The sequence below is a fragment of the Cyprinus carpio genome, unplaced genomic scaffold (assembly GCF_018340385.1).
Source record: "Cyprinus carpio isolate SPL01 unplaced genomic scaffold, ASM1834038v1 S000006564, whole genome shotgun sequence".
Taxonomy (NCBI): Eukaryota; Metazoa; Chordata; class Actinopteri; order Cypriniformes; family Cyprinidae; genus Cyprinus; species Cyprinus carpio.
In genome coordinates, this window is record NW_024879226.1 from 60,741 (window position 1) to 73,963 (window position 13,223).

The following is a 13,223-nucleotide window of genomic DNA, read 5'->3' on the forward strand; positions in this document are numbered from 1 at the left end:
AAATTTATTGTGATTGTTGAATATAATATTCAGATTATTTTAATATTACAAAATAAAAATAAAAACAGAAATAAATGCTAATATTACTATAAAATTAAAAATAGATACATTTATTATAAAAATAAATATAAATATTTAACCAATATTAAAAATATATATATTTTTTTGCTCTACAATAATAAACAGAAAGAAATAGTACAAAAACAAAAACACAAAAACCCCTAATAACTTCCTCCTCCAACAACCAACAATCTTTTCTTCCAGCAAAAAATAAAAAACCCAACAACTATTTTAAATGTGTAACATCAAGCTTTTTTTTGTGGTTTTAGGTTTGCAGCGAATAAAATATAAAAATTAGATTAATATGTGCTGGCGGTTTTCGATTCACAATAAATAATCGGAAACATTATCTTGAATTATACGTGTGTAAATACTGCACTTGCAATAACTAAAATTCAACATTCACACCAAGAAATACAACAAATCAATATTTGACAGTCGCACGAAGCCATATATCCATTTTATTTGGATATATTGTGCAGCCCTAGTATACACAATGTTTAAAAGCGTGTGCATCCAGGAGTGTGGAGCTCTTCACACTGTATCGAGTGTTAACAGAGTCTGTGTGTGTGTGTGTGTGTGTGTGTGTGTGTGTGTGTTGTGGTGTGCAGGTTGCTTCGAGTGCTGTATTAAAATGTCTGGCGGCGTGTGCCGTACTGCGTCTCTGGTGGCCAGACCATCCTGTGCTTCTGTCTGCGGCGTGGCGTCTCTTCTGCGGCTGCGAACAACGTCGCTCGAACTCTCCACAACAACAACACACAACACCACACTCTACACACACATGTGAGAGAAAAAAAACCACAAAAAACACACACCACATGTGGGAAGAGGAAGACCCGACAAAATACCCCCCCCCCCAGTCAAAAATGTCACCATAATATTATTATTGTTTAAAACAGCTGTTTTCCTCTGTGAATATGTGTTAAACTGTAATTTATTTCTGTGATGTGCACTGTATTTTCAGACATCATTACTCCCATCTTCAGTGTCACATGATCTTCAGAAATCATTCTAATATGAAGAAACATTTCTGATTTTATTCAAATACAAAAACTAAAAATATAAAAAAATGACTAAAAAACACTTAAATAATTCACACAATCCAATTCATACAAAATAATAAAAAAATCAACGCCTCCTTCTTCTTCTCCTGAGCAGTAACATCTGTGAACCCTCCCCGTCTCTTCCTCAGAGTCCAGCTCATGCAGTATGTGATATACGGCATCGCCTCCTTCTTCTTCTTGTATGGCATCATTCTTCTGGCCGAGGGGTTTTACACCAGCAGCGCCGTCAAAGAGCTCCACAGCGACTTCAAGACCACCGTCTGCGGACGCTGCATCAGCGGCATGGTGCGCGTACATCAGCCAGATACAGAACAGAATACAAACACAAATATAGCTAATAATAAACTGAAAATAACTTAGAAAATTATTTAAATAAAATGTATTTCAAAATAAAAACAAATAAGAAATGTGTGTGTGTATGTACTGTATATAAATAAAATATATATATTGATGCATTTAAGTCATTAAGAGATCGCAAACTCGAATCGGAAAATTATTACCTACCAACCTGCTCAGCTGCTTATTTTGGTGTGTATTGAAATCGTGGTTATTGATTAATGATTAACATTGAACTTGATTAATTATTGACTAATGGAAATATGGAAATATTTGAAAAACAAATAAAAAATGTCAAGTTAAATAATGAAAAACTACATACGTAACGTACAAATTTGAATGTTTGTGTATATATATATATATATATATATATATATATATATTATTATATATAATATATATATATATATATATATATTATGTATACATTTATAGATTTAAAATACACAATTTAAAAAATACGAAAGTAATAATAAAAAATAGAATTAATTAATATAAAATGGTAAAACAAAGTACAACAAAAATAATAAAAAAATAGATAAAATACTTTTTTTATTGTGTGTGTGTAATATATATTATATAATAATATATATATATATATAAATTATATACATATATAGGTATAAAATAAACAATTTAAATAAAAAAATGAATGTGATGAAAATAAATATAATTAAATTAAATAAGTAAATAATTAAATTAACTATAAAATAGTAAAACAAAGTACAACATAAAAACATAATTAAAAAAATAGATCAAATAAATTTTTAGTGTGTGTGTGTGTGTATGCACACATAGATTCACAGCTTTTTAATAAATGATATGAAAATGTCTTAAAAAAATTGAAACAAAAAAGCAAATGTTTATGAAAGAATTTAAAAGCAAAAATGTGAGTAATGTAGTGAAAAAAAAAAAATATATATATATATATATATATATATATATATATATATATATTATATATATATATATATAATTAAAATAAATACATTTAATAAAAATAAGTTGAATAAAAATAAATTAGATCAAATATGTGTATTGAGAATCTTGTTGTCGTAATCATTGGAAGCTGAAATTGAAGATATATTGTGATTATTTGTCCAGCACTAAGCTCCAGGAGTGTTTGAGGTCTGGAGCTGTGTTTGCTAAAAGCACTCAATCGTCTCTCTCTCAGTTCGTGTTCCTGACCTACATCCTGGGAATCGCCTGGCTCGGGGTTTTCGGCTTCTCAGCGGTTCCTGTGTTCCTCTTCTACAACATGAGGTCGACCTGCGCTGCCATGAGCTCGCCGCTGACCAACCTGACCTCCGTCGACAGCATCTGTGTGGATGTGCGGCAGTACGGTACGACACTCGGAGCCTGATATCTGTCTTCATGCATTTGATCTATTCATGCATTCCCTGCGAACACAGTCTCATTACATGAAATGAAACACAACTCAGAGCTATCTCCGTGCAGGTCTTATTCCATGGAAGGCAACACCAGGCAGAGCTTGTGGCTCAACGCTGAGTGATATCTGCAACACCAGCGAGGTCTGAAAACACACCGGTCACACTCAGATTATTATTCTTTTCATTCTATTTACATGTTTTTTTAATGTCATTTATTAAATAATTATTTAATAATATATGTTTTATTTATAAATGTCTTTCAATGGTATAAAAATTTATTTTAATTGTAGTATTTTATTTTAATTTATTAATTATTTGATTACTTTATTTTTAATAACATTAAAATTCTATCATTTCTTTTAAAAATAATTAAAAATATTTTTAGCACAAATTCAACCCTTTAAATAAAAATAAAAGTAAATACATTTTACACCTAAATTAATCAAAAAAATATAATTAAAATATATTACCAGTTTACTGGTCCTACTATATTACCAGTTCAACCAGAATACACCCAAAATAAACAAAATTAAAAAATTATTAATAATAATAACAACAAAAACAACCCATTTATGCAGCTGTAGTTTTGCAGTGTACATGCATTAATGGTATGCAGATGTATTTGAGCTTCATTGAAGTCTATAAATGCATCTAAAGTCCACCTCAGCTGCTTCCATTTCTTCATCAGCGGAAAGATGAATTTTGTTGATACTGATTTTATTTGGTTGGTAACAGCCCCATAGTGTCATATTATATTAATTCAATTTATTCATATAATTTAGCAATTCGATATGAAAGATAACACAAACATTTTATAAAATTAGGGAAAAAATGACCTTTAAGAAAAAAAAAGCTGTGGAAAACAATTTAAGGGGGAAAATAAATTTGTATTGTAGTTTATTTTAATTTTATTATCTCTTTATGTAATATTATTTAATTTTAGTAAATTATTTTTAGTTTAATTTATTAAATAATTATTTAATAATTTATAATGAACTTTTTTTTTTTTACAAATGTATTGCTTTTCATAATAAATTTGTTTTGTAATGTACAGTTTATTTAAATTTTATTATTTAATATTATGTAATTTTAGTCAATAATTTGTTTATTTTATTATAATAACATAGGTTTTCTTTTCACTATAAATTTTATTTGTAATGGAATGTTTATTTTAATTTTATTATTTATTTAATTAAATTAATTAAATATTAAAAAATATTTAAATTTAAAAAATTATTAAATAATTAAATTTAATAAATAAAAATATTTTTAATAGTTATTTTTTTAAAGTGGTTTGTTTTACACTATACATTTTATTTGTAATGTAATGTTTTTTTTTTCTTTATTTAATATTACATTTATTAAATATTTATTTAATAATTAATAATTAATAATTTTATTTTTAAAATCTAAATTTTATTTAGTGAGGTGTGAAACACATTTGTCGCGCTCCCGCTGGTTTATCTGTAGTCCAGCAGTGGATGGTTTCACATGATTTCCGCTCGGTCTCTTTCAGTTCTATCTGTCGTATCATCTGTTCATCGTGGCCTGTGCTGGAGCCGGAGCCACAGTCATTGCTCTGGTAAGCGACGCTCGTTTTCTGCTCACACGTGTGGGGTGTTTGTTCCTCTTCCTCCTCTTTTTACCCCTTCATTCCCAGCATCCTCTTCTCAAACCCTGTGCTTCCAGCCTTTTGAGTCGACTCCAGATGACTTGATACTAGTATGCAGATGCATGCATGTGAACCGAAAAACAAACACAAATTAAGCACAACACAACGAGATCAGTCCCATTATAATCAGAAAAGCTGTCAGTACATAAAAAAAACAAAAACATCATTAGAATTTTTCATTGACATTTTTACTGGAAACTGCTCCAGCCGCTGTATTTGAAAAAAAAAAAAAAAAAAAAAACATTAGTAAAGAATTTGCAATATTTATGTAGTTATTTTATTTTTGCAAATATCATGTTTACCTATAATGTAGTTATACTACATATATATTAAACTAATATATATTATTTTTGCAAATATAATGTATACATACAACATATATAATAAAACAAATATATAAAACAAATATTTAATCTAAATATTTTATTTGTAATGTAATCATTTTTGTTTCGTTATTTCTTTAATATTATTCATTTTATTAATGTTTTTATTATTTATTACTTTGACTAAAAATTTTATTTGTAATGTTCCTTTTAATTTTGTAATTTCTTTTTCATTTTAATTTATTAAATAATTATTTAATTTAATATTTTTTTTTTTTTGCTTTTCACCAAAAATGTATTTAATGCAATGCATATTTAAATGTATTGTTTCTTTATTTGTTTTATTATTTATTAAATAATTTATAATTTTTTTTGTTACAAATATTGTACTTTTTATTACAAAGATTATTTGATCTGTAATGTTTTCAATTTTATTATTTCTTTATTTGATTTATTAAATAATTATTTAATTACGTATATACAAATATATTACAAATATCTTGCTTTTCACTGTAAATTTTATTTGTAATTTAATTTTTTTCAAAATTCTATTACATAATTGTTTTATGTATTTATTTTACTAATATCATGCAATTTTATTATCTATTTTATGTATTTAAGTAACTCCTGACCGTTACCACACTAATTAAATCATTTTTCTAAACTGTGTTTATATATATATATATAACTCTCAAGTGTTTTGTGATCAGACACTGCTGGTATATATATATATATATATAATATATATCTATATATATATATATATTATATATATTATATATAGATATATATATATATATATATAACTCTCAATCATACAGTGATCAGACACTGCTGGATTTCAGGACTTATTTCACCCTCAGTGTCTTTACTCGTCATTGATCTCTGTGCTCTCTCTTCCTCCAGCTCATCTTCATGATGGCTACCACGTATAACTTTGCTGTTTTGAAGTTTAAGAGTCGAGAGGACTGCTGCACTAAATTTTAACAGTTCCATGAAAGTGCATAGAATGAGCAGCCGCTGAGATTATGGACTAAAATAATAGAAGCGAGAACAAACGGGAGGAACATTTGATGGCTTTGACATGTAATGTGTGAATATAGGACTGTACACGGATGTAGCGTTTGGAGGCAGGTGTCTGTAAACATGGACGTGTTGTTATCCAGACTCTGCCCTCGTTTCTCTAACCACTAGAAAAGCCTAACACAAGTCTCTTTAAACTCCTCTGAAGTATTACGACTAAAGGACAGACGCACGGCGCAACAGAAAAGTATTTTTCCCCTTCATTTCCTCAAAAGAGATTCTGGAAAATTCTGATCCATGAACCAAAAACCAAACAGATGATTCACGAAATACGATTCAAAGCAGAACGACTGAGACTGAAGACTTGCATCTGAGGTTCAGTTCAAATTTGTTTATATTATATATATATATATATATATATATATGCTGTCATATAGATACATATATATATATCACACATATATATATATATATATATATATATGCTGTCTAACATTTAATTGTGATTAATCGCATCCCAAAATAAATGTTTTTGTTTACAAAATATATGTGTACTGTGTACTTTTATTATATATAAATACACACATGTATATATTTAAGAAAAATGTTTTGTTTATATATTTATAAAATATTAATGCACATATATATATATATATATATATATATATTAAATATATTAAATATATTGAATATATTGAATATAAATATATATAGAGAGAGAGAGAGATTTTTAAAATGTATACATGCATATGTGTGTATTTATATATACATAATAAAAAGATACACCGTACAAAAAAAAAACATTTAAATAAAAACATATAAATCGACAATTTGACAGCACTAATATGTATATATATATAAATATATATATATATATGGGCAAAACTTACAATTATGATTTTATATATATATATATTTTTTATTATTTTTTTTTTTTTTTTTTTTTTGAACATATTTTTTTTTTTTTTTATTCTTTTTGTAATAAATAGGAAAACCATGAGCAGTTTTTTATTTTATTTTTTCAGGATTCACAGATGAATAGAAACGTTCAAAAGAACAGCATTTTATAGTTACATTATAGATGTCTATACCGACTACTTACTCTATAAATGAAAAATCAACCTTGATGAATAAAAGTATATATAAATCAAAAATAATTTTAACCAAAATAACATCAAACAAAAAATATATATATTTATATTACTTAACCCAAACTTTTCAAAGGTAGTGTTTTCAACATTGATATTAATCAGAAATGTTTTTGAGCTGTAAATCATCATATTAGAATGATTTCTGAAGATCATGTGACTCTGAAGACTGGAGTAATGATGCTGAAAATACAGCTGCGCATCACAGAAATAAATTATATTTTAACAGATATTCACACAGAAAACAGCTATTTTACATTCTAATAATATTTCACATTTTTACTGTATTTTTAATCAAATAAATGCAGCCTTGCTGAGACTTCTTTCAATAACATAATTATTCCAGACTGATGATGTATATAAATATAGAGTGATTTCTCTGAATCTTTCTTCAAAAACACATCTGCTGTGAGCTCTTGAGGAAATGAATGTGGTTTTTACTTCCAGAATCTGTTGTGTTGTATTGAAGGAGAAAAGTCTAGTATTTTTTCTGAATTTTGCCGATTGTGAGCCTTCCAGTGTTTTCTTCCTTCAGACCTGTTTACAGTTTTCAGTGTTGTTTTTATCATTTCTATTCGTATGTTTGAAGCAGTATTATGAATATTGTTGGTATTTTTAATCTTGTTGAAGTATTACAGACAGACTCGCTGAATGTCTAACCGAATGTTTTACGCTGCTGTTATTTTAAACAGACCTTTCACTGTCAGCAGAAAACAACTAAATCATTCTCAAAACATCATAAATGTAATAAAAGTTGCATTCAAATATGCATTAATATTATCAAAACACAATATGGCAGATTATATGATAAGCTCTGTCTGCTTTACTATTAATAAATAAACACAAACATGCTGTCAGTAGATATGACTTATGTGTGATTTGATCATTAATAAAAAACTAAAAACTAAAAACAAAAAACAAAAATGATAAATTAGAAATTAGTAATCAGAGAGCAAAAGCACATTGATTTAACATCTAAAATCTAAAAACCCATAAAACCCATGCTTTTAAAATCACTAACATTCAAGGATTCAGTGGCTTATTGCTTCTATTAAACGTCTGTTAAAAACTAAGCAGTTTCTGGTTGCCAAGACAAGCAAAAACATGCATTTCACAGCCTTTAAACGAGACTAATTCAGTCCGGATTTAATGGTTTTAATTCACACAAAAAATCAGGATGAGTTTGTTTCTTCATCAGGTTTGTAGAAATGTAGCACTGCATCAGTGTCTCAGCAATGGATGCTCTGCAGTGAATGGGTGCCGTCAGAATGAGAGTCCAAACAGCTGATAAAAACATCACAATAAAAGGTTTAAAAATAATAAAACAGTGCTTCCGGCTAACATCTGAGTCCATAATCAATAATCCTATAACTCTTATTCTGACGGCACCCATTCACTGCAGAGGAAAGCTTCATTTTTTGGGTGAAGGTCATGATCTCATCACACTCATAAACTTCCACTTTCCTCTCAGATTCTGGTGCCTGTAGATTTTCCTTCATGAAAATAAACCTACACTGTGCACAGAATATCCTTATGCTTTGCTAACAAGGCACAGAAATCCTCAGTGGTCTTTTATTGAGCGGCTGGAGGGGTTTCATCGTGTGCTCATGCACCGTGTTTTCATACTAACCCTCATTTCACGCCTCTGTGTGTGTTCAGTGTGTAATGATGTTCACTGGTTTGTGTGCTCGAGGAAGAGTCTGGTGTGTGTTCAGTGTGTGTCCAGTGTGTGTCCTGTGTGTGTTCAGTGTGTAATGATGTTCACTGGTTTGTGTGCTCGAGGAAGAGTCTGGTTAGGAATGAGCATGTGCTGACTCTCATGTTGATTCATGTTCTGTTATTATTTACTGTGCTCTAACACATATAGTGCATAACGAATTCGGTTTCAGCCTTTTAATCGCTCAAAACATCATATGACTTCATAATAATTTGCTCAATTCATATTAGCAAGATTATTCATATAAAAAAACTAATTATAAATTTGTAGCAAGGCCATTCACATTCTTAAATTCATTCCAAAAACCCTGTGATTATTAAATTATGATGAACTATTAATAAACTTCTGCAGAACTATTTTTTTTTTTTCATCACAAACTATATGATTGCACAGCTCTTTATCATAAAGTTGGATAAGTATAAACCAGGGTTGTTGTAGTTAAACTAAAAGCATAAAAAAACTTTAACTGAACCGAAAATAAAATATTAAAAACATAGATTTTTAATTTAGCTAGTTGCTATGGCAACATTAAAAATATAAAAAAAAAATAAACATTGACAAAAAAAAAAAACAAAAATTAAAAAAAAAAAAAAAAAAAAACAAAGAAAAGTGACAAAAAAAAATTATATTTAACTATTATTTAACTCCAAAAAAGAAAACAAAGAAAAGTGACAAAACACAACAAAATTACTAAGACTTTGAAATTAAAATGAAAACAGAAAAATAAATAAATACACACATGAATACATTCAAAATATGTTTTTGTTATTTTTATTATTTTTTGTTTTTATTAATTTGTGTTTCCTAATTATTTTATTTCTTATTTCTAGTTTTATTTCTAGTTTAATTACTTTTAGTTTTTGTTTTTAGTTATTTTAGTACATTAAGTTAAACTGTTATGTATTGTTATAATAGTTGTTATAGTTAACTAAAACAAAAAACATAAAATAAAATAAAAAATTTAGACATTAAAAAAAAATGAAATTAATAATTTATATATTAATAAAATTAACATAAGAAATGTTGCCTTGAAAACTAGATGAAATAAATAAGTTATATAGTTATAAAACCTAGAAATAAGAATTTTTTTGTTATTTTTTTTTATTTTATTTTTATTATTATTTAATGACGTTTTAGTTTTAGTTATTTTAGAACATCAAGTTAAACTAAATGAAAATATGCAATGTTGCCTCAGCATCTAATTTTAAACTGTTGGACTTTGGACTGTAGTTTATTTCAAACAGATGCAGAAGCACTGCATCCATCTAAAAAGTTACAGCATGCAAGTCTGAAACAACATGAGGGAGAGTGTGTTTTAATTTACGGATGAATTCTTCCTTTAAAATAAGAGTTGTGTTGTATTTGTTATTTTTGTGTGCTGTTGGTGGTGGGTGTGTGTGCCGAGTGCGGTGGTCGGTGTGGGGTGCGCGTGTGTGGGTGTGTCTATGTGTGTGTGTGTGGTGTGTGTGAGTGCCGTGTCTTTTGTGTGTGTTTGGTGTGCGTGAGTGTTTGTGTGTGTGCGAGTGTGTCTGTGTGCGTTATGTGTAGTTTTGTGTGTGTGTGAGGGAGAGAGAGAGTGTGTGTGTGTGAGTAAGGAAGAGAGGTGTGTTGTGTGTCGTGCGAGTGTCGGTGTGTGTGTGTGGGTGTGCATGTGAGTAGGTGTGTGTGTGTGTGTGCGTGTGTGTGTGTGTGTTGTCGTGTGCTGTGTCGGCGTGTGTGTGTTTGTGTGTGTTTGTGTGTGTGTGTGTGTGTGGTGCGTGGTGTGTGTGTTGTGCGGTGTGTCTGTGCGTGCGTGTGCGTGTGGTGAGTGTGGTCTGAGAGAGAGAGCTCGTGTGTTGTGTTGTGGTGTGCGTGTGTGTGTGTGTGTGCGAGTGTGTCTGTGTGTGTGTTTGTGTGTGCGTGTGTGTGTGTGCGAGTGTGTCTGTGTGCGTGTGTGTGTGTGTGTCTGTGTGTGTGTGTTGTGGGTCGTGGTGGTGTCTGGAGTGTGTGGGTGTGGTGTGTGTGGGTGTGTGTGTGTGTGGTGTGGGAGTGTGTGTTGTGCACCGTGTGTGTGGTGGGGTGAGGTGTGGGGTTTGCTTCTGTGGTGGTGTGGGCTTTGTGTGGTTTGGGTGGTGTTTGTCTTTGTGTTGTGTGTTTCGAGCGTTGTTCACTTTGGTGGTGTTGGTTCGTGGGCGTCGTTGGTGCCGTGTTTCGTTTTTTGGGGAGTGCGGGGGTTTGCGGCTACGTGGTGTGTCTGGGCTGTGTGCGGTTCGTTGTGTGTTTGGTCTTTGTCTGCGTGAGGGTGTTTTGGGTGGGGGGGGTGGGGGTGGGGGTCTGTGGCTGTGGGCTGGGTGGGTGTGTGGTTGTGTGTGTGTGTGTCTAGCGTCCTGCAGTAGCTGAGCTGTGGCTCTGTGTTGTTAAGCAGCTCACAGGCTTCACCTCGCTCCTCTCTTACAGATCCATTACCTAATGATCCTCTCTGCAAACTGGGCCTACCTCAAGGACGCCAGTCACTCGCTCGTGTACCAAGACATCAGACTGAAGGAGGAGCGGGAGCTGCAGGACATCCAGTCCGCAGCTCCAAGAGTGCTCAATCCTACTCGTAAGGCGGGTTAACGCTGCCAACCAACCACCGCCACTAACCAATACACATAATCCGCCTCATACTAACCCGCAAGTCTGTAGCCGATCTTGACTCTTTCCTCTCAACAGCACTGTGTGCGCACCCGCATCAAAGATCATAAACATGAGTATAATTTAAGTGCATGATTATTTGCCATGTTACACACTACACGCTTTTATAATTAGCCTTCAAAGATCATAAACATGAGTATAATTTAAGTGCATGATTATTTGCCATGTTACACACTACACGCTTTTTTTTTAATGCACTTGCATTATAAACATGTTTTGCGTCCTCTATAACTTTGAAAATGCTCCCAGTATTATTATTTTTTTTTTAAATAATAGTATTTTGAATGAATGAAAATGAATCCTTCAGTCATAGTGATCTGAATTAATTCGGCTGTTGTCTTTGAATGTTTGGATTTATTTATGTGCAATATGTGCTGTTTTCTGCCTGCTATTGTTATAAAATAGTATGAGAACAGAACGCATTATGCAACAAGATTTTTCATGTTTAGTTCAGTACGAGGCATCTGATGGAAGCTTGTTCTGACGCTGGACTTTTTCTCACAATTCAGACTTTTTTCTTTCTCTCAGTTCTGAGGAAAAACACAAAAAAATTTTTTTTTTATTCCATAAATCAAAATCGCGAGATGTAAACTTGCAATTACAAGTTTATAACTTAAAATTGCAAGATAAAAACAGTTGAGAAAAAAAAATAATTGCAAGATGTAATTCATAATTCTGATTATCATAATTATTTTTTCATTGTGACAGAAAAAAACTGAATTATGAGAAACTCAAAATTGGGAGAAAGTCAGTCAGGATCTACTTTATATTTAATTCTGAGGAAAACAAGAAATCAGATTTGTAAAATTTACAATGACCTTTTTATTATATTTTATTATTTCATGGCAGAAACAGCTTCCATTGCATTCATTTATTCTTTTTGAAAAAAAAAATGAAAAAAAAAAAAATTCTTTATTGCAGTTTTAAATCGAATTTTTTGTAAAATGTCTTAAAAAATTAAACCTGGACCTGGATGTGGGTCCATCACATATAACTCAGAAATACCGAAGAAATACTAATCAGGTCAGAAGCTCACACTACCTCACATTACACTGTTACTCACTTCATAGATCTGTGTGAAATCAGTCCAGCTCAGAATTCAGCTTTGAATGTGCAGCCCCCTCACTTTTTCAGAATTGGAACCTGTGGTATTAAGAACAAAAAACACAATTGTGTGTACTCATGCACTATATTGAACTAAATAATGACAAACACCTTGACCCCAATTTAAGAAAGATAACGAATCTCAAGATAATGAAAGTCCTCCAAATAAACATCAATTAAATTCTAAATTAAAGTAATGCAATAAAATTCAAATAAAATCACAATTATTGTAATGCAATAATCTTTAACGAATCTCACTACGAATACTCGTTTGTATTAAAGAGATTTGGAGGGTTTGTTGTTTTTATTTTATTTTAACTCAAACTTTGTTTGTACCAAGCTTCCGTAAAGTGTACACATAACTGCAAGCGTGCTCACCTCTCTGGCGCTTTTTGTACCCCCTCTTATTCTTCATTTGATTATAAGTTTGTTTTTAATTTTGTAATAGTAACATTTGAAATGCATTCATTTGTAATTGATTATAGTCTGCCAATATTTTTAATTCATTTTAGGGGATTCCCTTAGTATTCATATATGAATTATAAAAAACACTTCCACTTAACATTGATATAATTCAAATATTTAAAACTCATTATAATACACTCCCTTAGTTTGGAGTAGTCCTTCCAAGAATTTTTTTTATATTCATTTTAGGGATTACCTTTAGTTTTTAACTGTTTTTTTGAAAAAAAAAAAACCAATGACGGAAAAA

The 13,223-nt window shown here is 30.5% G+C and overlaps 1 protein-coding gene across 1 annotated transcript; it reads left to right on the forward strand.

Annotated features, from left to right (window-relative positions):
• The first annotated feature begins 1,005 nt into the window (after nucleotides 1-1,005).
• LOC109096450 (neuronal membrane glycoprotein M6-b-like) lies at nucleotides 1,006-11,339 on the forward strand. Its single transcript, XM_042754638.1, has 6 exons — nucleotides 1,006-1,045; nucleotides 1,216-1,409; nucleotides 2,635-2,803; nucleotides 2,919-2,992; nucleotides 4,368-4,433; nucleotides 11,171-11,339. The coding sequence occupies exons 1-6, from the start codon at nucleotides 1,006-1,008 to the stop codon at nucleotides 11,327-11,329; spliced, it is 702 nt and encodes a 233-aa protein (XP_042610572.1). The 3' UTR covers nucleotides 11,330-11,339.
• The last annotated feature ends 1,884 nt before the right edge of the window (nucleotides 11,340-13,223 follow it).

Excerpts from the sequence above, each read along its gene's own strand:
- LOC109096450 (XM_042754638.1), top strand. The coding sequence starts at position 1,006 with ATGTGCACTGTATTTTCAGACATCATTACTCCCATCTTCA. Across the intron at positions 1,046-1,215 it reads CATCATTACTCCCATCTTCA|CAGTAACATCTGTGAACCCT; the intron begins GTGTCACATGAT and ends TCTTCTCCTGAG. Across the intron at positions 2,804-2,918 it reads TGTGGATGTGCGGCAGTACG|GTCTTATTCCATGGAAGGCA; the intron begins GTACGACACTCG and ends ATCTCCGTGCAG.